The sequence below is a fragment of the Colletotrichum fructicola genome, assembly GCF_000319635.2.
Source record: "Colletotrichum fructicola Nara gc5 chromosome Unknown KSG_Nara_v1_contig03, whole genome shotgun sequence".
Classification (NCBI taxonomy): Eukaryota; Fungi; Ascomycota; class Sordariomycetes; order Glomerellales; family Glomerellaceae; genus Colletotrichum; species Colletotrichum fructicola.
Window position 1 is genome coordinate 390591 of NW_027094053.1, and position 15465 is coordinate 406055.

The following is a 15465-nucleotide window of genomic DNA, read 5'->3' on the forward strand; positions in this document are numbered from 1 at the left end:
ATGGCACCCAAGCGGACTGTGATGGAGGGGGGCGATCGTTGGCTGGTGGCCGCGCTGTTCCTGCGTCTGCCCACCTCTCTCGTTCGCATTCTCGTTTTGCCCTCTCTTCATTCGCCTTTCCAGAGTGCCATCCGGGCTAATTCTGGCTCGTTTGCCTCTCGCAATACGAGCGAATATTGTCTCGGCAACGCCCTTTTGCCTGGTACCTGAGCTTGGACAACCATGCTCTTTGCTGAATGTGGGTGTCCCCATTGTGCACATCTCTGGACCAGCCACCTTCAGCCAAAATGCCCAATTGACTTCCCGACCGAAAACTTTGTGCTGCATCAGACGCATACACACAATCATGGATTTCAGCCATCGGTTCATCTGAGCTGAGGTGAGCTGAACTGGACTTTCCGCGCAGTCTTTTCGAGCTTAGCTGTGCATCTTTTGGTGTTTTCTCCTTCACACATCGAACATGCAGAGAGGAACCCTCAGTTCCCACCCTGTCATTGAAGCCAAGAAATCTTTCCGCTCGCCCCCAGTCACCCCGGATTTTCTCAGCCCAGCAAACGGAGGAAGAGAGCAACACCCTGGACAGTCGGGCTCTTGACCGAGACCAGCAAGGTGCTGGTCAATCTGCATCATGCTACACCCTTTCTAGGTAATCCATCTCCTTCTTCACATGTCCAGCGAAATGAATACCGAACGAACGAGTGACAGGAAGAGGAAAACGGCCCTGCGCAGCATAGTCAATCCTTCCACTCCTTTCCCGCCTGTACCATACGCGCCGCCGCGGCAAGGCGGTCCAAAATCCTCGCCCGGCCCCCGACCTGAGATGATCCCCGTCCCCATCGGACCAGACTGTCCAATCTGGCAGTGGATCCGGCTAGCCCCCTTGTTCTCTGCAACCCTCGCCTCCCCTCCATACGATCAGGTGTGAGCAGTAGCTCGGAGATGCGCGGGGAACTAACAGCATCGAGCCGTTGTCACTCGATTCTTTTTCATCATATCGTTGCAATGCATGCAAGTTCCGTCCAGCCTAACAACAACGTTGCTGATGGGCAAGGATGAAGGCTCCCAGCTCGTTCAACCCCCGGGTTTGCCTCACTCCCTCCTCGCGGTCACAGGTCCTTTTGCTCTAGCTCAAGCCTGCTCGGTGACTTCTCTCTACCTACTTCGTTGAGTCCGTCCTTTTCCCAGCTCAATGCAGCCAGCCAACCAGGTTCTCGCAAACCTTCTCCGCGATTGACCATCTTTTCCACACCTGAGCTCAAAGTTCCCGCCTGCGCATCCACGCATGCACACCGGAGTGCAACCACCCTTCACTTCCACCTACATAAAGCCCTACGTCCCGCAGCTTCTTCCAATATTGAATCTCTATCCCTCTCATCCACACTCGCTTGTCCACATCAATCGACACACGCTGTCTTCACTGTATTACTATCGCCATCAACTTACACACGTAATACCCAAACCACAACCACCGTCAAGATGAAGTACTCTTTCGCCCTCGCCGCCCTCGCCGCCCTCGTCGTGGCCCAGGATGCCTCCATCATCCCCGAGTGCGCCCGTGACTGCTTGAGCAAGGCCACCGCCTCTGCCACCAGCTGCAAGGAGGGTGACTACGCTTGCACTTGCAAGCCCGACAACAAGGCTGCCATCCAGAGCGCTGCCACCTCCTGTGTCATCGCCGCCTGCGGTGTTGACGTTGCCGTCAGTATGTTACACCGTCATGCCCTATCCCAACTGGCCCATAGCTAACCCCATCACCAGGCGAGGTCATCCCCGCTTCCGAGAAGCTTTGCGCTGCTGCTGGCTCCAGCTCTGCCAGCTCTGCTGTCTCCTCTGCCGCCTCTGCTGCCAGCTCTGCTGCGTCCGAGGCCTCCTCCGCTGCTCCCTCCGTGAGCATCCCCACTTCCGCCAGCGGCTCTGTCTCCCTTCCCTACAACACCGTCACCGGCACCGAGCCCGCTGCCACCACCACCGTCGCCGCGACCACCACCAAGGCCGGCGGCAGCAACGCTACCACCACTGGTGCTGGCAGCGCTTCCACCACCCCCGTCCAGGCTGGTGCTGGTGCCCTCGCCCCCATCGGCGGTCTGGCCATGCTCGTCCTCGGTGCCCTCGCCATCTAAGCGGCGTAGAGCAACGTGCGAGTCGTATGTCGGCACAGCTATGAGAATGGTTGGATCAGATGTACGCCAGTTGATGAGAAAAAGGTGTGACGAAATGGCTCATGGGCTGATGTTGTATGAGTAATTCACCAACAAAACTTGGGATGCTCGGCGCGGCACCCTTGTTCTACATTCGGACGTACTTCGGGCGTGTAGTTCAAAACAATACAAGCAGCCTGGTATATAATATTAATACGTCTTTTGATCTGACTTCACGATATCCTCATTCTTTGGTGAAGCCATCATTACTGTGACACGCTCATCGGACCAAGGTCCGTCTTCCTTGAAGGTCAACACACCACCGTTGAAAAACATCAGTCAAGATCTCATCCAATCTCCTACCTACATGACCAGTGTCGCCGCCCACCACCCTGCAAGAACAGCCCATCCCATCTTTGACAATCCGTGCGCCCTTGCGCTCAGACTATGAGGCGCGTCCATCAGGATATTGGCTTGTTTGTCAACGTCAGGGCACTTGCCATCCAACAAATCCTGCATGCTAGACCGTTTCCGCATAGCCGCCTTGCCGTCCGGCATGCACTCTCCCGCCTCGTACCCGCGACGGAACTGCAGCGCATTGGCAAACATCCGCGCCTTCTGGTCCGTCGTGAACCCGTCCTGCGGAGTTTTGCCGCGACATGAGGAGTACTGTTTGACGCGTCAGCCTGTTGAAACTCATCTTCAATCGCACGTGGGTGATGCCGAAACGTCGAAAACGGGAATCGCTTACGCTCATGTAGTTGTTTATCTCAACCGCGCTCCCGCCCGAGCAAGGGACCTGGGAACATTCGTAAACCACGTCTTTCATTCCCGATGTTTGCGTCGCGTTCGTCAACCCGTCCTGGCTGGCGCACTGCGTCCCGATATCGCCAAATGTGTGTCCCAAACCCAACCAATGTCCGACGTCGTGAACGAGCGTAGTAGAATCTCCGCCCTGGACATGCGCGGCCTCAATCACGATGCCGTCATTCGCGTCCAAGTTCTCGTTGGGAAAGGTGGCGTACTATCCGTGACAGGCGCGACGGGTTAGCGCGAACTCCTCCCTTAGCCAGGGCCGGTCGCGAGAAAAGGGGCAACGCTTACGCTATTGAGATCGTCGTTTTGGCTCCCGCGAAGCCCGTTCACAAGCCACACTGTTAGAGTGAGCTTTCCCGGGGCACGGGTGCGCTGCTGCCAGTCTTGCAGTTTGGCTTCTCTGCGTGTGACGACGGACCAGTCTTCGCCGGTCTTGGGCTCCCACCAGTTCAGGGACATGTAGCGAAAGTTGATCTTGATTGCGCCTAGCGCTTCGTTGAGGACGTCGACCTTGCACGTGCGCTGTCAGCTCTCGCGGAAGTCTCGGAGATTCGACGACTCTCTCTCTTACCTGGGCTTTCACTCGAGACTCCAGCTCATTGGGTCTGTCGGCGGTTGATGTGGCTCTCATGTAGTGGAAGTAGACCCCAACCTCCAAAGATTCGACAGCCTTGCAATTTTCAAAGCCACGGAGATCTCTTGACAGGAGAGGGACATAGCTCAGAACCTCGTCGACGATACCCCTTCTCTTCACTAGACTTCTTGCATACTGTGTCTGGCACTGAGAGATGCTAGCGGGTATTGCGATCCTTCCCATGTCTACCGGTGCAGGGTCCTTATTGACGAAATACTCAAAGTAGGCTGTCTCCAAGATAGCTAGAGCCTTCGCATTCTTTTGAGATATGGCCTTTTCGGGGACATTGGCGGTCAACTCAGCATTGAACTGCTCAGGCGTAGAAGCATCTGGTGGTGTAGGTGTTTCCGATTCAGGCATCTTCTCGACGATGGACTGGTTGACGTTTGAGAATCCATCAGAGGGCTGAGCGGAGAAGGACACTGTTGTTGCGAGGTTCGGTGATGACGGCGAGGCGGTGGCTACGCCTGCGCCGGCGCCGGCACCGGATCTGTTTCATGTCAATCTCTAGGGCCTAGCAATTGTGAAGTAAAAAGCCATACCCGCCTCCCGATCTAGTATCTGTGCCATTGCCATTGGAAGGTGAGCCGGGTTGTGCTGGCCCAGTTTTGCTGGTGGTTGGAGTAGCGGATGCAGCTCCGGTGCTTGTCGCCCCTCCTTGGACAGAGATGGATGGGGCCCGAGTGGCCTGCGGGTTGTTAGAGTTGTCCGGGTTTACGGTGACGACACTAGGTGACGGCGAATCGACTGTCCGGTCGTTTCCCTTCGAAGAGGCGGCAACTTGCACAGCTCCGGATGTCGCTTTGGGCGAGTTTCCTGGTGTCTTCGGCACAGGTTGACTTACGGCAGCGGTTGTTTCTCGGGGGTCGGGTCGGGCGGAGCTGCCTAGGGGCGGTACATCTACATCTGATGCGATTCTATCAGTCCAAAAACATAGGGGAAGTCGGGTCTGATGGCAATTACTGGGCGAACTAGCTGACGCGGGCGGTCTCGCGACTGATGATGCTGGAGCATTGGCCGCTGAGGTTTCCGGCTGACGTGCCTGAGAGGAGGCAGCATCTTGTGCTGGGGAGGGCGTGTTGCTTTGGGCCCAAGCTGAGCACGTCAAGGACACAATTATAAGAAGTGCTTGCGAAGGCTTCATGGCGGAAAGAGGCTAACTCAGAATTTGTTGGCCAGGAAAGTGCAGACAGCAAGGTTCAAAAAGCTCATGTTGGGTAGGACACAGCATAGCTATAAGAGAACAAGATCTTCTTGCAGCTCAACAGCTGGCCATAAGAAACCGTTAGAGGATACCTAAAGAGAACAACAGCTGACCCAAATCAGCCACGATAAGCGCGGGGGAAGAGCTGCAGTACATGCAAGCGGAAGACCTGAGTGAAAGAAATTCATGAAGCCAGTCCAGAACCTCGACTTGTGGCTTGAAGAATGCCTGCGGCGAATTTTAAACTCCAGCCACCAGCATTGGCAATGGTTCAGCCGCAGCGCAGTGGGCTAACTCCGAACATGAGTGTTGGATAGCTTCTTGGCAGCTGAACACGTTCACCTGAGGGCTGGTATTTTTTCACTGTATGATAGATCATCAAGCGGCAAACTGCGAAAAGAAAGTGAGAAGGGAAGAAGAATGCTGTTTATCATGCGATAAAGTACTGTTCTAAATCGACATGGCGTTTGGCAGGGGGCGTGATAGGCCGTCATTGCAACTTATTGATTACCACAAAAACCACGTACTCCCCCTCGCACTTGCCAATATGTATGCTTGAACAGACCACCTGAAATGCGTTATTCCTCTACCAAGACGTATATTTGATGTCCGCATTGTTGGTTACAAGCGCCACCCATCCAGGATTTCTGTGTCATTATAAATAGTCAAGTCGAAGTAATGCACTTGTCTTTCTCCGCCCCGGCCGAAGTTCTCAGAGGTTATGTTGAGAAGGGTAGCTGAAGTTGTTGATGATGTCAGGTTCGTTAACCCAGGGAAAGCATCGTCGATCAATTTCGAAATTTCCTGTGGGGTGTAAAAGTCGGCGCCCTTAGCTTCGATGTTCTTCTGGAAGAACGAAACGTATTCATGCGTGTGATTGACGTCCACGATAGCACTGAAGGTATCGGCTGACAATGCATGGCCGGGTATGACGAGATTAGGTCCGAGGCCCGCGATGAAGTCGAGAGTTGTGAGCCAAGACTCCGTCAGGGCAGGTGTGAGAAGGTCGGCGAGCCAGGCATGCATTTGGTAGCCGTAGACGACGTCACCCGCGATCAGCGTCTTGCTCGACGGAATCCAGAAAGCAGACAAGTCGATCGTGTCGCCACCAACGTTCTTTAGTATCTCGATAGGGCACTTCTCATCGCCTGGGAGGGTGAAAAAAGAGAAGTTATAAGCGGTCGGGATTGCGGGAATGGGGGCGATGACGCCGGGACCGTAGGCGGCAGACCAAAATTCAGTCTAAACAGTGCAGTTGTTAGCCATACCCCTGTGACATGTCGCGTGAATGCTTGCCTTGTTGAGAGCCTCGTTCTGGATTCCATGCACTGTCTCAGGCGTAGCGTAGTGCTTGGCGTCGGGGAAATGTTGCAGAAAAGCCTTTCCGCTCAAATAGTGATCAGGATGATTGTGCGTTGTGAAGGCGGCCAGTAGGGGCTTGTCAGTGGTGTTCTTGACCCAAGCAGCCAGGTCTTCGGCGGCAGAAACGGCGAGGGGCAAGTCAACTATCGCAGCAGCTTGAGAGCCGATAATCAGAGTTGACACAACATCCAGCGAAAATCCCGGGCTGATGTGACTTTCGACCCTGAGACTGCAGTCGCATGATGCCATAACTGGCTGGAACATTGCCAGCAGGGCGGTGGAAATAACGACGCTGGTGAGCATGGTGGCGGGCTCCAAGCTCTGTACGGTGTTTGGTAGTGAGAAACTTGAGTGACCTTTGCTTCGATGTAATGGGAGCACCAGCAGGCAGGCCCAAAAGTCTTATTTATCTCAAGAATTGTATTTACGAAGCGTCTGCTCATCATTTTGCTTCCGGAAGCTGCGTTGAATATTGCGAGTGATTGAGTCCACTCGGATGTAGTCCGAAAGCACGGGACTATTTTGTTTCCGCAACCACCCTTTCCCTCCCGATACGTCCACTTAGGCATGAGCTTGAAAGCTACGGTGATTAGTTGATAAGCCGGCTTCAAAAACTGAGATCAATCTAATACATACATCCGGTCATCAAGAATTCAGATGATTGCCCTGAGTTGAGGGATAGTCTAGTTACCCTATGCGTCTCATGCCCAAACATTGCAATTGCTGAGCCTCCCGGCCCACATGCGATGATTTCCGCTCCACCAATAGAGACTTAATAAGGATAGGGAGGCAAGTGCGCGGGCTGGAAACGGTGAAGATTCTTGTTTAGACATTGGAATGCGTTGACTGCATGGTCAGTGATAGGGACACGATGGATCTCATTGCGCATATTACCAATTGAAGCCGTCAAGTGAAGCTTCCGGAATCAGAATGGGTCGTCAAATTACCAAGTGTGCTGGAGTCATACTTTCTAGCTTGGCGCCTCCACTGTTAAGATGTAATCAGGTGGATAAGTGGCTCCTTCCACGCTCGAGAAGGCAGGGCAGCCGTGAAGGCTGGACATAATTGCCACAGGCCTAGCGACAGCGTGAGATTCCATGGTCCATGGATAAGATGGAGCGCCCTTGGCCAACCCTTCGGATCCTTTTTCCTCTGTTTCAGAACGGACTTTGCTTTTGAAAGCAACCGTAGATAAATGTCCAACTCTCCGCTGAAGACTCTGGCGTGAATAGCTAACTAACTGCTACTCGCTCGATGAGACTTGGCATCTCGTGTTCTGCGAAAGAAATTGCGATCTTATACTCAATGTCAGTACATTGTCCTGCGGATTGCCCTAACTCTCATCCCATCAACTGGCTGTGCGGTAATCTGTCGAGACTGTCGATGGTCAGCGAGCGTGGGTAGTTGAGCGCATTCCAATCTTACATTGTAGATATCCGACTCAGTGATGTGCCTTCCTTTCGCGTCCAGCAATGGATCGCCATTTGCTCCAAGAATAGGACTGCCCAGTCCTTGCTTAACGAAGTCGTATCGGCCGACAAGAACAACAAGAATCACCTTGGCCTCAATATTGGCTAGTTCCTGCCCGATGCAATTTCGAGGTCCCCTCTCAAATGGCCTCCAAGATGAGAGGGGGATGTGACCGTTTTCAAATTTGGCACTGGCTTGGGGATCGGTAGCTGACGCATCAAGCCATCTATCCGGGACAAAATCGTCCTTTGTTTCCCCGTAGACCTGCGGGTCTCGATGGATCGATCTGAGTACCGATTATATCGAACGTGAGGTTAGTACAGGGGGAGGACAAATCAAACACATCTGCCTTGGCCGCATGCTCGTCTAAAATCTGCACGAAGATCTTTGTTTTGTCAAGGACGACCGACAACAAAGTCATCAAATGCTTGGGCGCAAAGCCAGGATTGAAGAGTTTGCGCAATGTCTTCTAGTGATGACCCTACTCCGCCAATGTCGTAAGTACAATCCGCTGTTTCTGATACTATTGCCACTCACAGATTCCCAAATCAACGAATGGTCGCCAACGAGCGGCAGATATTCCTTGAACGAAGGCGACTTCGGTAGGCTGTAAGGCCATAGCTGGGATTGCTTCGAAACCTGCTCGGCTACGTCATGGTTTCTGATCAGGAGCATGGGTTCGTTCAGTGGCCAAAAGTCAATGAATAAAACCGGAGGATTGCCGGCTTGCTCCATGAGGTCGCCAAAGACCGGATCTGAAGTTCATTGTCAATAATCAATTATTGGTCCATCGGTGAAATACATACCAATGTCTCCATCAATGCGGTCTCGATCTTTATGGACCTTGCGAAGAGTTTGGAGATGCCCCCAGATGAGGGATGATTTCAGCTGAGGAAAGTTTGCATATTTGCGGAATCGACGATAATGTAACTTGTAATACAGGTAAAGACAGATGATAGGTAGGGCTAAAAATAGCAACATTTTGCCCCAGAGTCCAGCAATACTGTGTTTAGTTGGCAAGGCAACAAAACGTGATAGGCCAAGAAGGGTATTACAGTGCAACTTTCTCAAAGGAAGAACTTAGATTTATGTGAACTTGATTTGGAAGCGACTACTGCAGAATTGGTCAAGGGTGCGCTGAGCTTGATGCAGGTTTCGTATTCACTGGTCGTCGGATTCGTATAACCACAGGATGTCGGGTTCGTATAGCCCCTGTATGTCGGGTTCGTATTGCCACTGGATGCATTGTACGGATAGCAGCAGAGCAGTCCTCTTTGCACGTTCCACTTGCAATCCACATGTGCAGCCTGTTGGCTACGCTGAATGGTGTCAATTACGGTTGGATCAAGCGGATTACGCGGCGGTAAACACGGATTAGCGATAGGTCAGGAGGTACAACGTAGCTGATGTAGGATGGGGGTGGGGTTTGATCTACATTCAAGACGTCCGGGCGGCAATTGATTTATCGTCGGGGTCCGACTAGAGTCCGCCCAGCGGCCTAGAGAAATCTCTATTGCCCCTCATTACTCGCTGTTAAGCTTCCTTAACCAATAACCTAGCGACTAAGGGAATTGTAGGGAGCCATTATGACTTTACAACGACATACTGAAACCACTGTCAGCTTTCAACCTAGCTTATAGTACATGATGAGGTATTGAGACTGCGCCAATCATCGCTTTTGTACTGCAAGCTCTTGATCTATGCATGTGGTGGTTGAGAAAAGGAACCGCTCTACTCCCCCCTGCAAAACCTCGGCACATACCTATTCGCAGAAAGTTCAACAATTGATGTGCGATTACTCCCCCCAGAGGAAACCTTTATCTGGTGTGCGTTCTCACTTAGGGCCGAAGCATGATGAATGGCAGACTTTGACGGTAGGTGCGCGTCATATCAATTGTTGTGCATATTGCCAAGTTCAGTAGCTCGCGAGTTCGCATCAACTGAAAGACAACCTATGGAGGGCCGCTCATCGAAAGCCCAACCAGGGCTCCTTAGAAGCTGAGTAATACTACGTATCATATGCAAATGAGGTTCACCACAGTTGTAATCACAACTAGACTTGATACTCCGTCTTTGAACGGTAACTTCTAACTATGTCCCAAGTAGTTCTGCTTTCCAAATGCCATGTATTGCTGCCTTCTCTCCCGAGATCCAATTTACATACGAGTATCTCAACAATTCCACAACCGAGATGATTCGTTCATAATCTACGGAGGCGATCTGCGATCAATTGAAACTGCTGCAACTCATATCATGAGGTCGGTCCTGAATGGTCGGGTTGTAACGTCTGATTTCGATGAGCGGCCTAGCCAACTTCAGGAAATCCTCCACATTACTCAGGAATATTTCAGGCTGTTCCAATGCAGCGAAATGCCCACCCTACGAAGACGTTCAGTAAGTTTAAGGAAAAACGATAAGAGGGACAATGGAGGCTTTACCTTTGATTTCGCTTGTAGTACACCAAGTTCGGATAAGCTTTTTTGGCCCATGCTTCGGGCATGAGAATGTCCTCCGCTGGAAATACCGAGTATCCGAAAGGTTTCGCTTTGGAAGTTGGAACATTAAACAACTTATTTTCTACGGCGGCTTCCGCCATGGGTCGATATGGGTAAAGGTTGCGTGAGAAAGAGTTCGTATGCCAATAGAAGGTGACCAATGTGAGAATGTTGTCGAGCGATAGGGGATATCTGTGGTCTGGCCATTCGATGAGCTTTTCCCCGATCCTGCAAGACATTTAGTTTCATAAGTTTCGCCTCAAAGGATCTCAACCTCTTAGAAACTATCTGTTGACGTGCTGATAATGTTTTCGTGGAAAGCCTTACCAGGACAACGCAGCAAGCGGACTCGAAGCGAGAACAAGCCCGATCGTCGACGGCCTCAATCCGTGTTCGAGAATGTAAGACGATCCATTAGCACTGAAATCGTACATGTGCTGAACATGTTCAGTTTCCGTCGCGGTGATGTTTGCATTGCTGAGAATTTCATCCTCAGATGAGGGTGCCAGCATGTTTACTTTGGTCTAGTCAGCCACAAAGAGCAGATCAAGCATACTTCCAAGTTAGCTCACTGTGAAATGCTTTGCATTCAGGGTATGTTGCCGACAGTATCCTAGCGATAAAGCTCCCGATATCACCTCCCTGGACGACATAACCCGACACGAAACCAAGGCTTCGCATCTGCTCGTTCATAAGCCTTGCTGCGTCGCTTAGAGTAAGCTCCACATCCGACGGACCTCCAGAGAGCCCATAGTGTGGCAAGGAAGGTATGATGACATGGTATGGGAGTGTGTCCGCATTGTACTTTGAAGTCAGTAGGTCCAAGACTGGGAGAAATTCTATGACCGACCCAGGCCACCCATGTAAGAATAGGAGAGGTAAAGCGTCTTTTCTCTGGGAAAAGAGGGCAATGAAGTGAATGTTTGTGACACCAAGATTGTTGTCGTCGATTGGGATGTTGAAATTAGGGAACCTATTGATATGGTTGTCCTTGTCCCTCCAATCAAAATTGATCCATGCCTCCTTGGCCTCTGCAAGCCATGATCTTGTGGTGCCAAATTGGATGTTCTGGTGCTGGTTATACCAGTCATCTACGGCAACGCTGGAGACTGACAATGAAGTTCGAAATCTCTCTAGTTTGTCTGCGGTAACATGAAAGTTGAATTCTGTTGGGTTTGTGGATAAGTTGAGAGGAATGGAGCTGAACAGGGTGGCCGAGCCCGTTGCTGCCAATAATGCAGCCAAAGCCGGCAACAGAAACATCATGATGCCGACGGTGTAACAATTTGAAGATGATCGGTTGTTTCAATTTGAAGTACATCTCAGAGAATTCTAAGGCTTTTGAATGAAACGCTGGCATCATTATTAAGCACTGAGAGAATTCCGACGCGCAGAGACGCAAATCAGATATGTCTGGTTGGAGTGGTCAGCTGTTATCGAGATGGTTCTCGCAAGGATGGTAAAGTTCATCCGGTCTAATCTTTGACCCGTTTCTCCTGGCGTGATTCATCAATCGGGTAATTTTCCGACGGAGCTGGTCAGGAATTGAATCGTATCCGACCGTACGCCCGGGCCGGCGTCCGGGACGGAGGACTTTTGGTATCTATCTAATCTGTCGTGATTCCATCATGACAGATCATAATATCTTCGAGATAAGTAAGGAATGAATTGCTATTTCGAAAATATCACGTAGTACGGGACGGGATATTGAGTGATCAGTAATCCCAACAATGCGGTTGGAATATTGCGCCGACTCTGAAGCTATGGAATTCTTGTGGAGCGACGGAACCCACGCACATCACCCGGAGTCTATCTGTTAGACCTAGATAGCGCTTTATTCCCCCCTGTGTCAGTATCCACACGTATTTGTAATACTCATTTTGCCCCTAGTCTCTTCTCAGGGTGGCCGGGTCACGAGTTTGCCCTGGTAGTAAAGCTCCTTTCGATTAGACGACCGTTGGAATCCATGCCATCTGCATACGCCTTGTCCGCATTTTGATGAAACTTCTGGTAACGTAGTTCAGTCTCATGTGTTTTGAGGTGTGATATTATTCGCTTTCCCTGTAGTTATCTGGGCTGCTAGTTTGGTGACTTTGTCAACGCCTGGCATCATATGCACAGACGCACAGCGGTGAAAGGCCCTCACAGTCTGAGGAAATTTTCTTGAAAAACGACTTTGCATTTGGGGCAAAGTTAAGGCTGAGACTTTGACTCTGGGACAAGTAGGAGTAATGCCATTAAGAATATGAGATTGAAGTGGACAGACGCCGCCTGACGCCAGTATTGTCAAATCAAGGGCCTCGCCAATTGCTTCTCAGAATCCATTCTTCAAACGTGCTGGCCTTGACCCTAAAATCTTCCCATGAGCAGTCATACACGGGATTCATTGTCCCGTAGCATATCTTATCTTTAGGCGCATGGGCAACCCATTGCACCATTTGCCGGATGTCCTCTTTGAAGCCCTCTCCGGCCACGGAGACAACAGTAGACGTCCAGTCCTCCAGACCAACACTTTCAAAGCGAGCGGGAATACCTGTCATACTAGAGAAGACACTAGCCAACTCTCCGAAAGAGATCTTAGGACTTCCAATGGGATACGTCTTTGATGCAGTTTTAGACGTTCCCGCTATCAGTAAAGCTAGGTAAAACAAGGTTAGCGATTCCAATTCGGTCCCAGCGGTGTCACATACATACCGCGAACAAATATTCCGACATCGTGCCCTACATCGACCCATTCACCAACTGTCGACTCCGGAACTGCAGCGCAAAATCGCACTGTACCGTCGTCTGTTGCATACATCAGACATCAGCATCTACTCGTTGGTGAACGTTTCTTACCATCTCGGCGGCAGTAGTTAGGCCATTGAAGGTTGTCGTAGAATAGCCCTATTCAGTCCCATCAGCCCTTGACAACATGACTTATCGTAGGAGCTCATAATGCGCCAGCCTTACCCGGTATCAGGGTTGTGACGGCGGGCAATCGCTCTCTCGCCCACTGGTCAATCCGTGATTTGAAGTCAAAATGGAACACCTTGCTGTAGCGCCCGTTGCTAGCGTTCTCGATGTTTGGCAAACTACTGAAGATAAAATGCTTGACACCGGTCTTTTCAGCGGCATCGACAATATTCCGCCCAGCCTCGAGCTCGTGCCGTAGGTCTTCCTCTTTGTGGTACATTGTTCCCGCAACGAAACTCTGCGTCATGGCGAAAACGCCATAGGAGCCTTCGAATGCCTCTGCCAAACTCTTCGAGTCATAGACGTCGCCGCGGGTAAGTGTAAGCCTCCCGTGATGGCCGACCAAAGCTAAAAGGTTTCGAGCAGCCGCGCCATCTGGATCTCGGGTGATCGCACGGACATCGAAGTGGTGACGTGCATCTAGAAGGGCCTTGACAACACCTCGACCTTGGTTTCCTGTGGCTCCAAGTACTGCGATTAGCTTAGGCTGTTTTTGATCAAGGGCGGCCATTGCGTCGTGTTTTGATGGGTTTGTAGTTGGTCTAAACAAATGGAGGACTCATAATGATTTGCTTGCGCATTTAAGCAATTGACAGAACCTTCCATTGTCAGAACAATTTGTCACCATGGACGTCTTCTCGTCAAGCGAGGCCGTCGGAAATGCAATCTCTCCGGCCGGGACGCGTGAATTTCATTGATGGCCCAGCCTCCGCCGCAATGCTCCACCATCTTAATATGCCGTCGGCATGATGCGGTGTTTGGAAGGTTTGTCAGCTATCTAGGAGGCACATATGGTCTTGTTTGGCATTAGGATCTCGAAAAGTCTTAGTATGTTATTCATGGTGCGGAGCATGTCCCAACCAATCACGATTAGGCTCTGAGTCTGACAAACATAAACTGCCCAGACCTTTCCGAACAGGCACACGATAGATCCATCCTTATTATGTGAACGATTGAATCTTCCGAAGAAGGATTCTTCCATGGAGCCACTCAACTATCGGAGTCTCAGCAAACACAATACACCCTTCGTAGATCGAGAAGAGAACATAGGTCTCGGTATTACAACGAATGATTTTAACAGGTCATGACTACTTGGTAACAATAACGAACAATGACACTTGGATCCGATCATATTCTTCTTCTCAGAACTTCACAACCAGCTTGCTCCCTGAAACCTTTCCTTGACGCAGCAAATCCAGCGACTCAAGCAACATCTCAATCCCGCCATCAACCACTTTGATGGGGGGCGGATTGAGTGAGGTTTGAATCTGAGGCAAGATCGCATAGAATCGGGCCAAAGCCTGGCGGTGCTCGATGTTTATAAGAAACTTGGGACCAATCGGAGGCAGCCAGGCGAACTCGCGGCCAAACACGGTATAAAGCATGATCATATCGTATTTGACTCCAGGAACCTTGGATTCGCCTTGATCGAGCAACGTGACAATCTTTCCGCCCTGAGATTTGATGACGTTGGCAATGGCTGGTCCGGATCCTCCTTCAGAGAAGCAATCAAAAGCCAGGGAAATATCTGGAAATGCAGTAGTAACTTCTTGAATCCAGGTATCAGACCTGTAGTTGAATACATGATCCGCACCGTAGCGCTTGACGAGCTCATAGGAGTGAGGCGACGCTGTCGTAACAACGGTGTATCCTGCAAGCTTCGAAAGCTGGATGGCGAAAAGACCGACGCTCGTGGAGCCTGCGTAGATGAAAATAGTTTTGTTCGTTGACTTGGACGCTAATGACTGCGGACCTGTTCCCGGCTCACCAGGCCATGGAAGACCCAAGTGAACGTTGACCGCCAGGACGGCTGTCACAGCCGAGACGCCGTACGTAGCTGCCTCTTCGTCGCTAACACTCTGCGGGATCTTCCAAGCTAGATCGCTATCCGTCTTGAGATATTCCGCAAAGGAACCCCGGTCTCGGTGTAGTCCGCCGTGAACAACACCGGCGACGCGATCACCTATCCTCCACGTTCCGGCCGCGGAATGCCCGACCTCGACGACCTCTCCGGCATAGTCACACCCGACTATGCACCCTTTTGGGGAGATGACATCAATATGCTTGAAATCGCTAGGGTTGAGAGCCACAGTATGCACCTTAACCAATATCTCGTGATCATTGATGGTAGGCTTCGACGTTTCCGTGACATGGGCGCCCTTGAAAACAGACTTTCCGGTGCTGAGGTTGAAAACGCGGGTTACGATAGTCCGGTTTGTCACCAGGGCCTTCATAGTTGGTTTGGAAGATGCACAAGCGGCCATCATGCGGGTTCGATTTGAATAGTAAAAATGAGACTCTGTGGTATGTATCAAGTTGGTTTCTGTGTCGATGGGTAGCTGAATGTCGCAAGTCAGCCTGGGTCGTTGGCTAACTAGTTCATACTTATGG

The 15465-nt window shown here is 51.0% G+C and overlaps 7 protein-coding genes across 7 annotated transcripts; 1 reads left to right on the forward strand and 6 right to left on the reverse strand.

Moving 5' to 3' along the window:
• Positions 1 to 1476: 1476 nt before the first annotated feature.
• On the forward strand, positions 1477 to 2120 carry CGGC5_v004864 (uncharacterized protein; the record flags this gene model as incomplete). Its single annotated transcript, XM_032029218.1, has 2 exons — positions 1477 to 1702; positions 1759 to 2120. 2 exons carry the CDS (start codon positions 1477 to 1479, stop codon positions 2118 to 2120), a joined length of 588 nt encoding a protein of 195 aa, XP_031893046.1.
• A 381-nt stretch (positions 2121 to 2501) lies between these two features.
• Positions 2502 to 4732, reverse strand: CGGC5_v004865 (Extracellular metalloprotease; the record flags this gene model as incomplete). Its single annotated transcript, XM_066151357.1, has 7 exons — positions 2502 to 2807; positions 2890 to 3162; positions 3243 to 3464; positions 3526 to 4078; positions 4131 to 4276; positions 4433 to 4494; positions 4552 to 4732. 7 exons carry the CDS (start codon positions 4730 to 4732, stop codon positions 2502 to 2504), a joined length of 1743 nt encoding a protein of 580 aa, XP_066009008.1.
• Positions 4733 to 5413: 681 nt separating this feature from the next.
• CGGC5_v004866 (uncharacterized protein) lies at positions 5414 to 6457 on the reverse strand (the record flags this gene model as incomplete). Its single annotated transcript, XM_032029240.1, has 2 exons — positions 5414 to 5940; positions 6061 to 6457. 2 exons carry the CDS (start codon positions 6455 to 6457, stop codon positions 5414 to 5416), a joined length of 924 nt encoding a protein of 307 aa, XP_031893044.1.
• Positions 6458 to 7462: 1005 nt separating this feature from the next.
• On the reverse strand, positions 7463 to 7984 carry cyp-13B1 (putative cytochrome P450 cyp-13B1; the record flags this gene model as incomplete). Its single annotated transcript, XM_066151358.1, has 3 exons — positions 7463 to 7531; positions 7580 to 7888; positions 7946 to 7984. 3 exons carry the CDS (start codon positions 7982 to 7984, stop codon positions 7463 to 7465), a joined length of 417 nt encoding a protein of 138 aa, XP_066009009.1.
• Positions 7985 to 8093: 109 nt separating this feature from the next.
• CGGC5_v004868 (uncharacterized protein) lies at positions 8094 to 8605 on the reverse strand (the record flags this gene model as incomplete). The annotated part of the gene is made up of 3 exons (XM_066151359.1): positions 8094 to 8105; positions 8162 to 8379; positions 8431 to 8605. 3 exons carry the CDS (start codon positions 8603 to 8605, stop codon positions 8094 to 8096), a joined length of 405 nt encoding a protein of 134 aa, XP_066009010.1.
• Positions 8606 to 12410: 3805 nt separating this feature from the next.
• Positions 12411 to 13585, reverse strand: NMRAL1-7 (NmrA-like family domain-containing protein 1; the record flags this gene model as incomplete). The annotated part of the gene is made up of 4 exons (XM_032029262.1): positions 12411 to 12757; positions 12814 to 12906; positions 12958 to 13005; positions 13072 to 13585. The coding sequence occupies 4 exons, from the start codon at positions 13583 to 13585 to the stop codon at positions 12411 to 12413; spliced, it is 1002 nt and encodes a 333-aa protein (XP_031893300.1).
• Positions 13586 to 14216: 631 nt separating this feature from the next.
• On the reverse strand, positions 14217 to 15308 carry ACTTS2-2 (Trans-enoyl reductase ACTTS2; the record flags this gene model as incomplete). The annotated part of the gene is made up of 1 exon (XM_032029273.1): positions 14217 to 15308. One exon carries the CDS (start codon positions 15306 to 15308, stop codon positions 14217 to 14219), a length of 1092 nt encoding a protein of 363 aa, XP_031893299.1.
• Between the last annotated feature and the right edge of the window lie 157 nt (positions 15309 to 15465).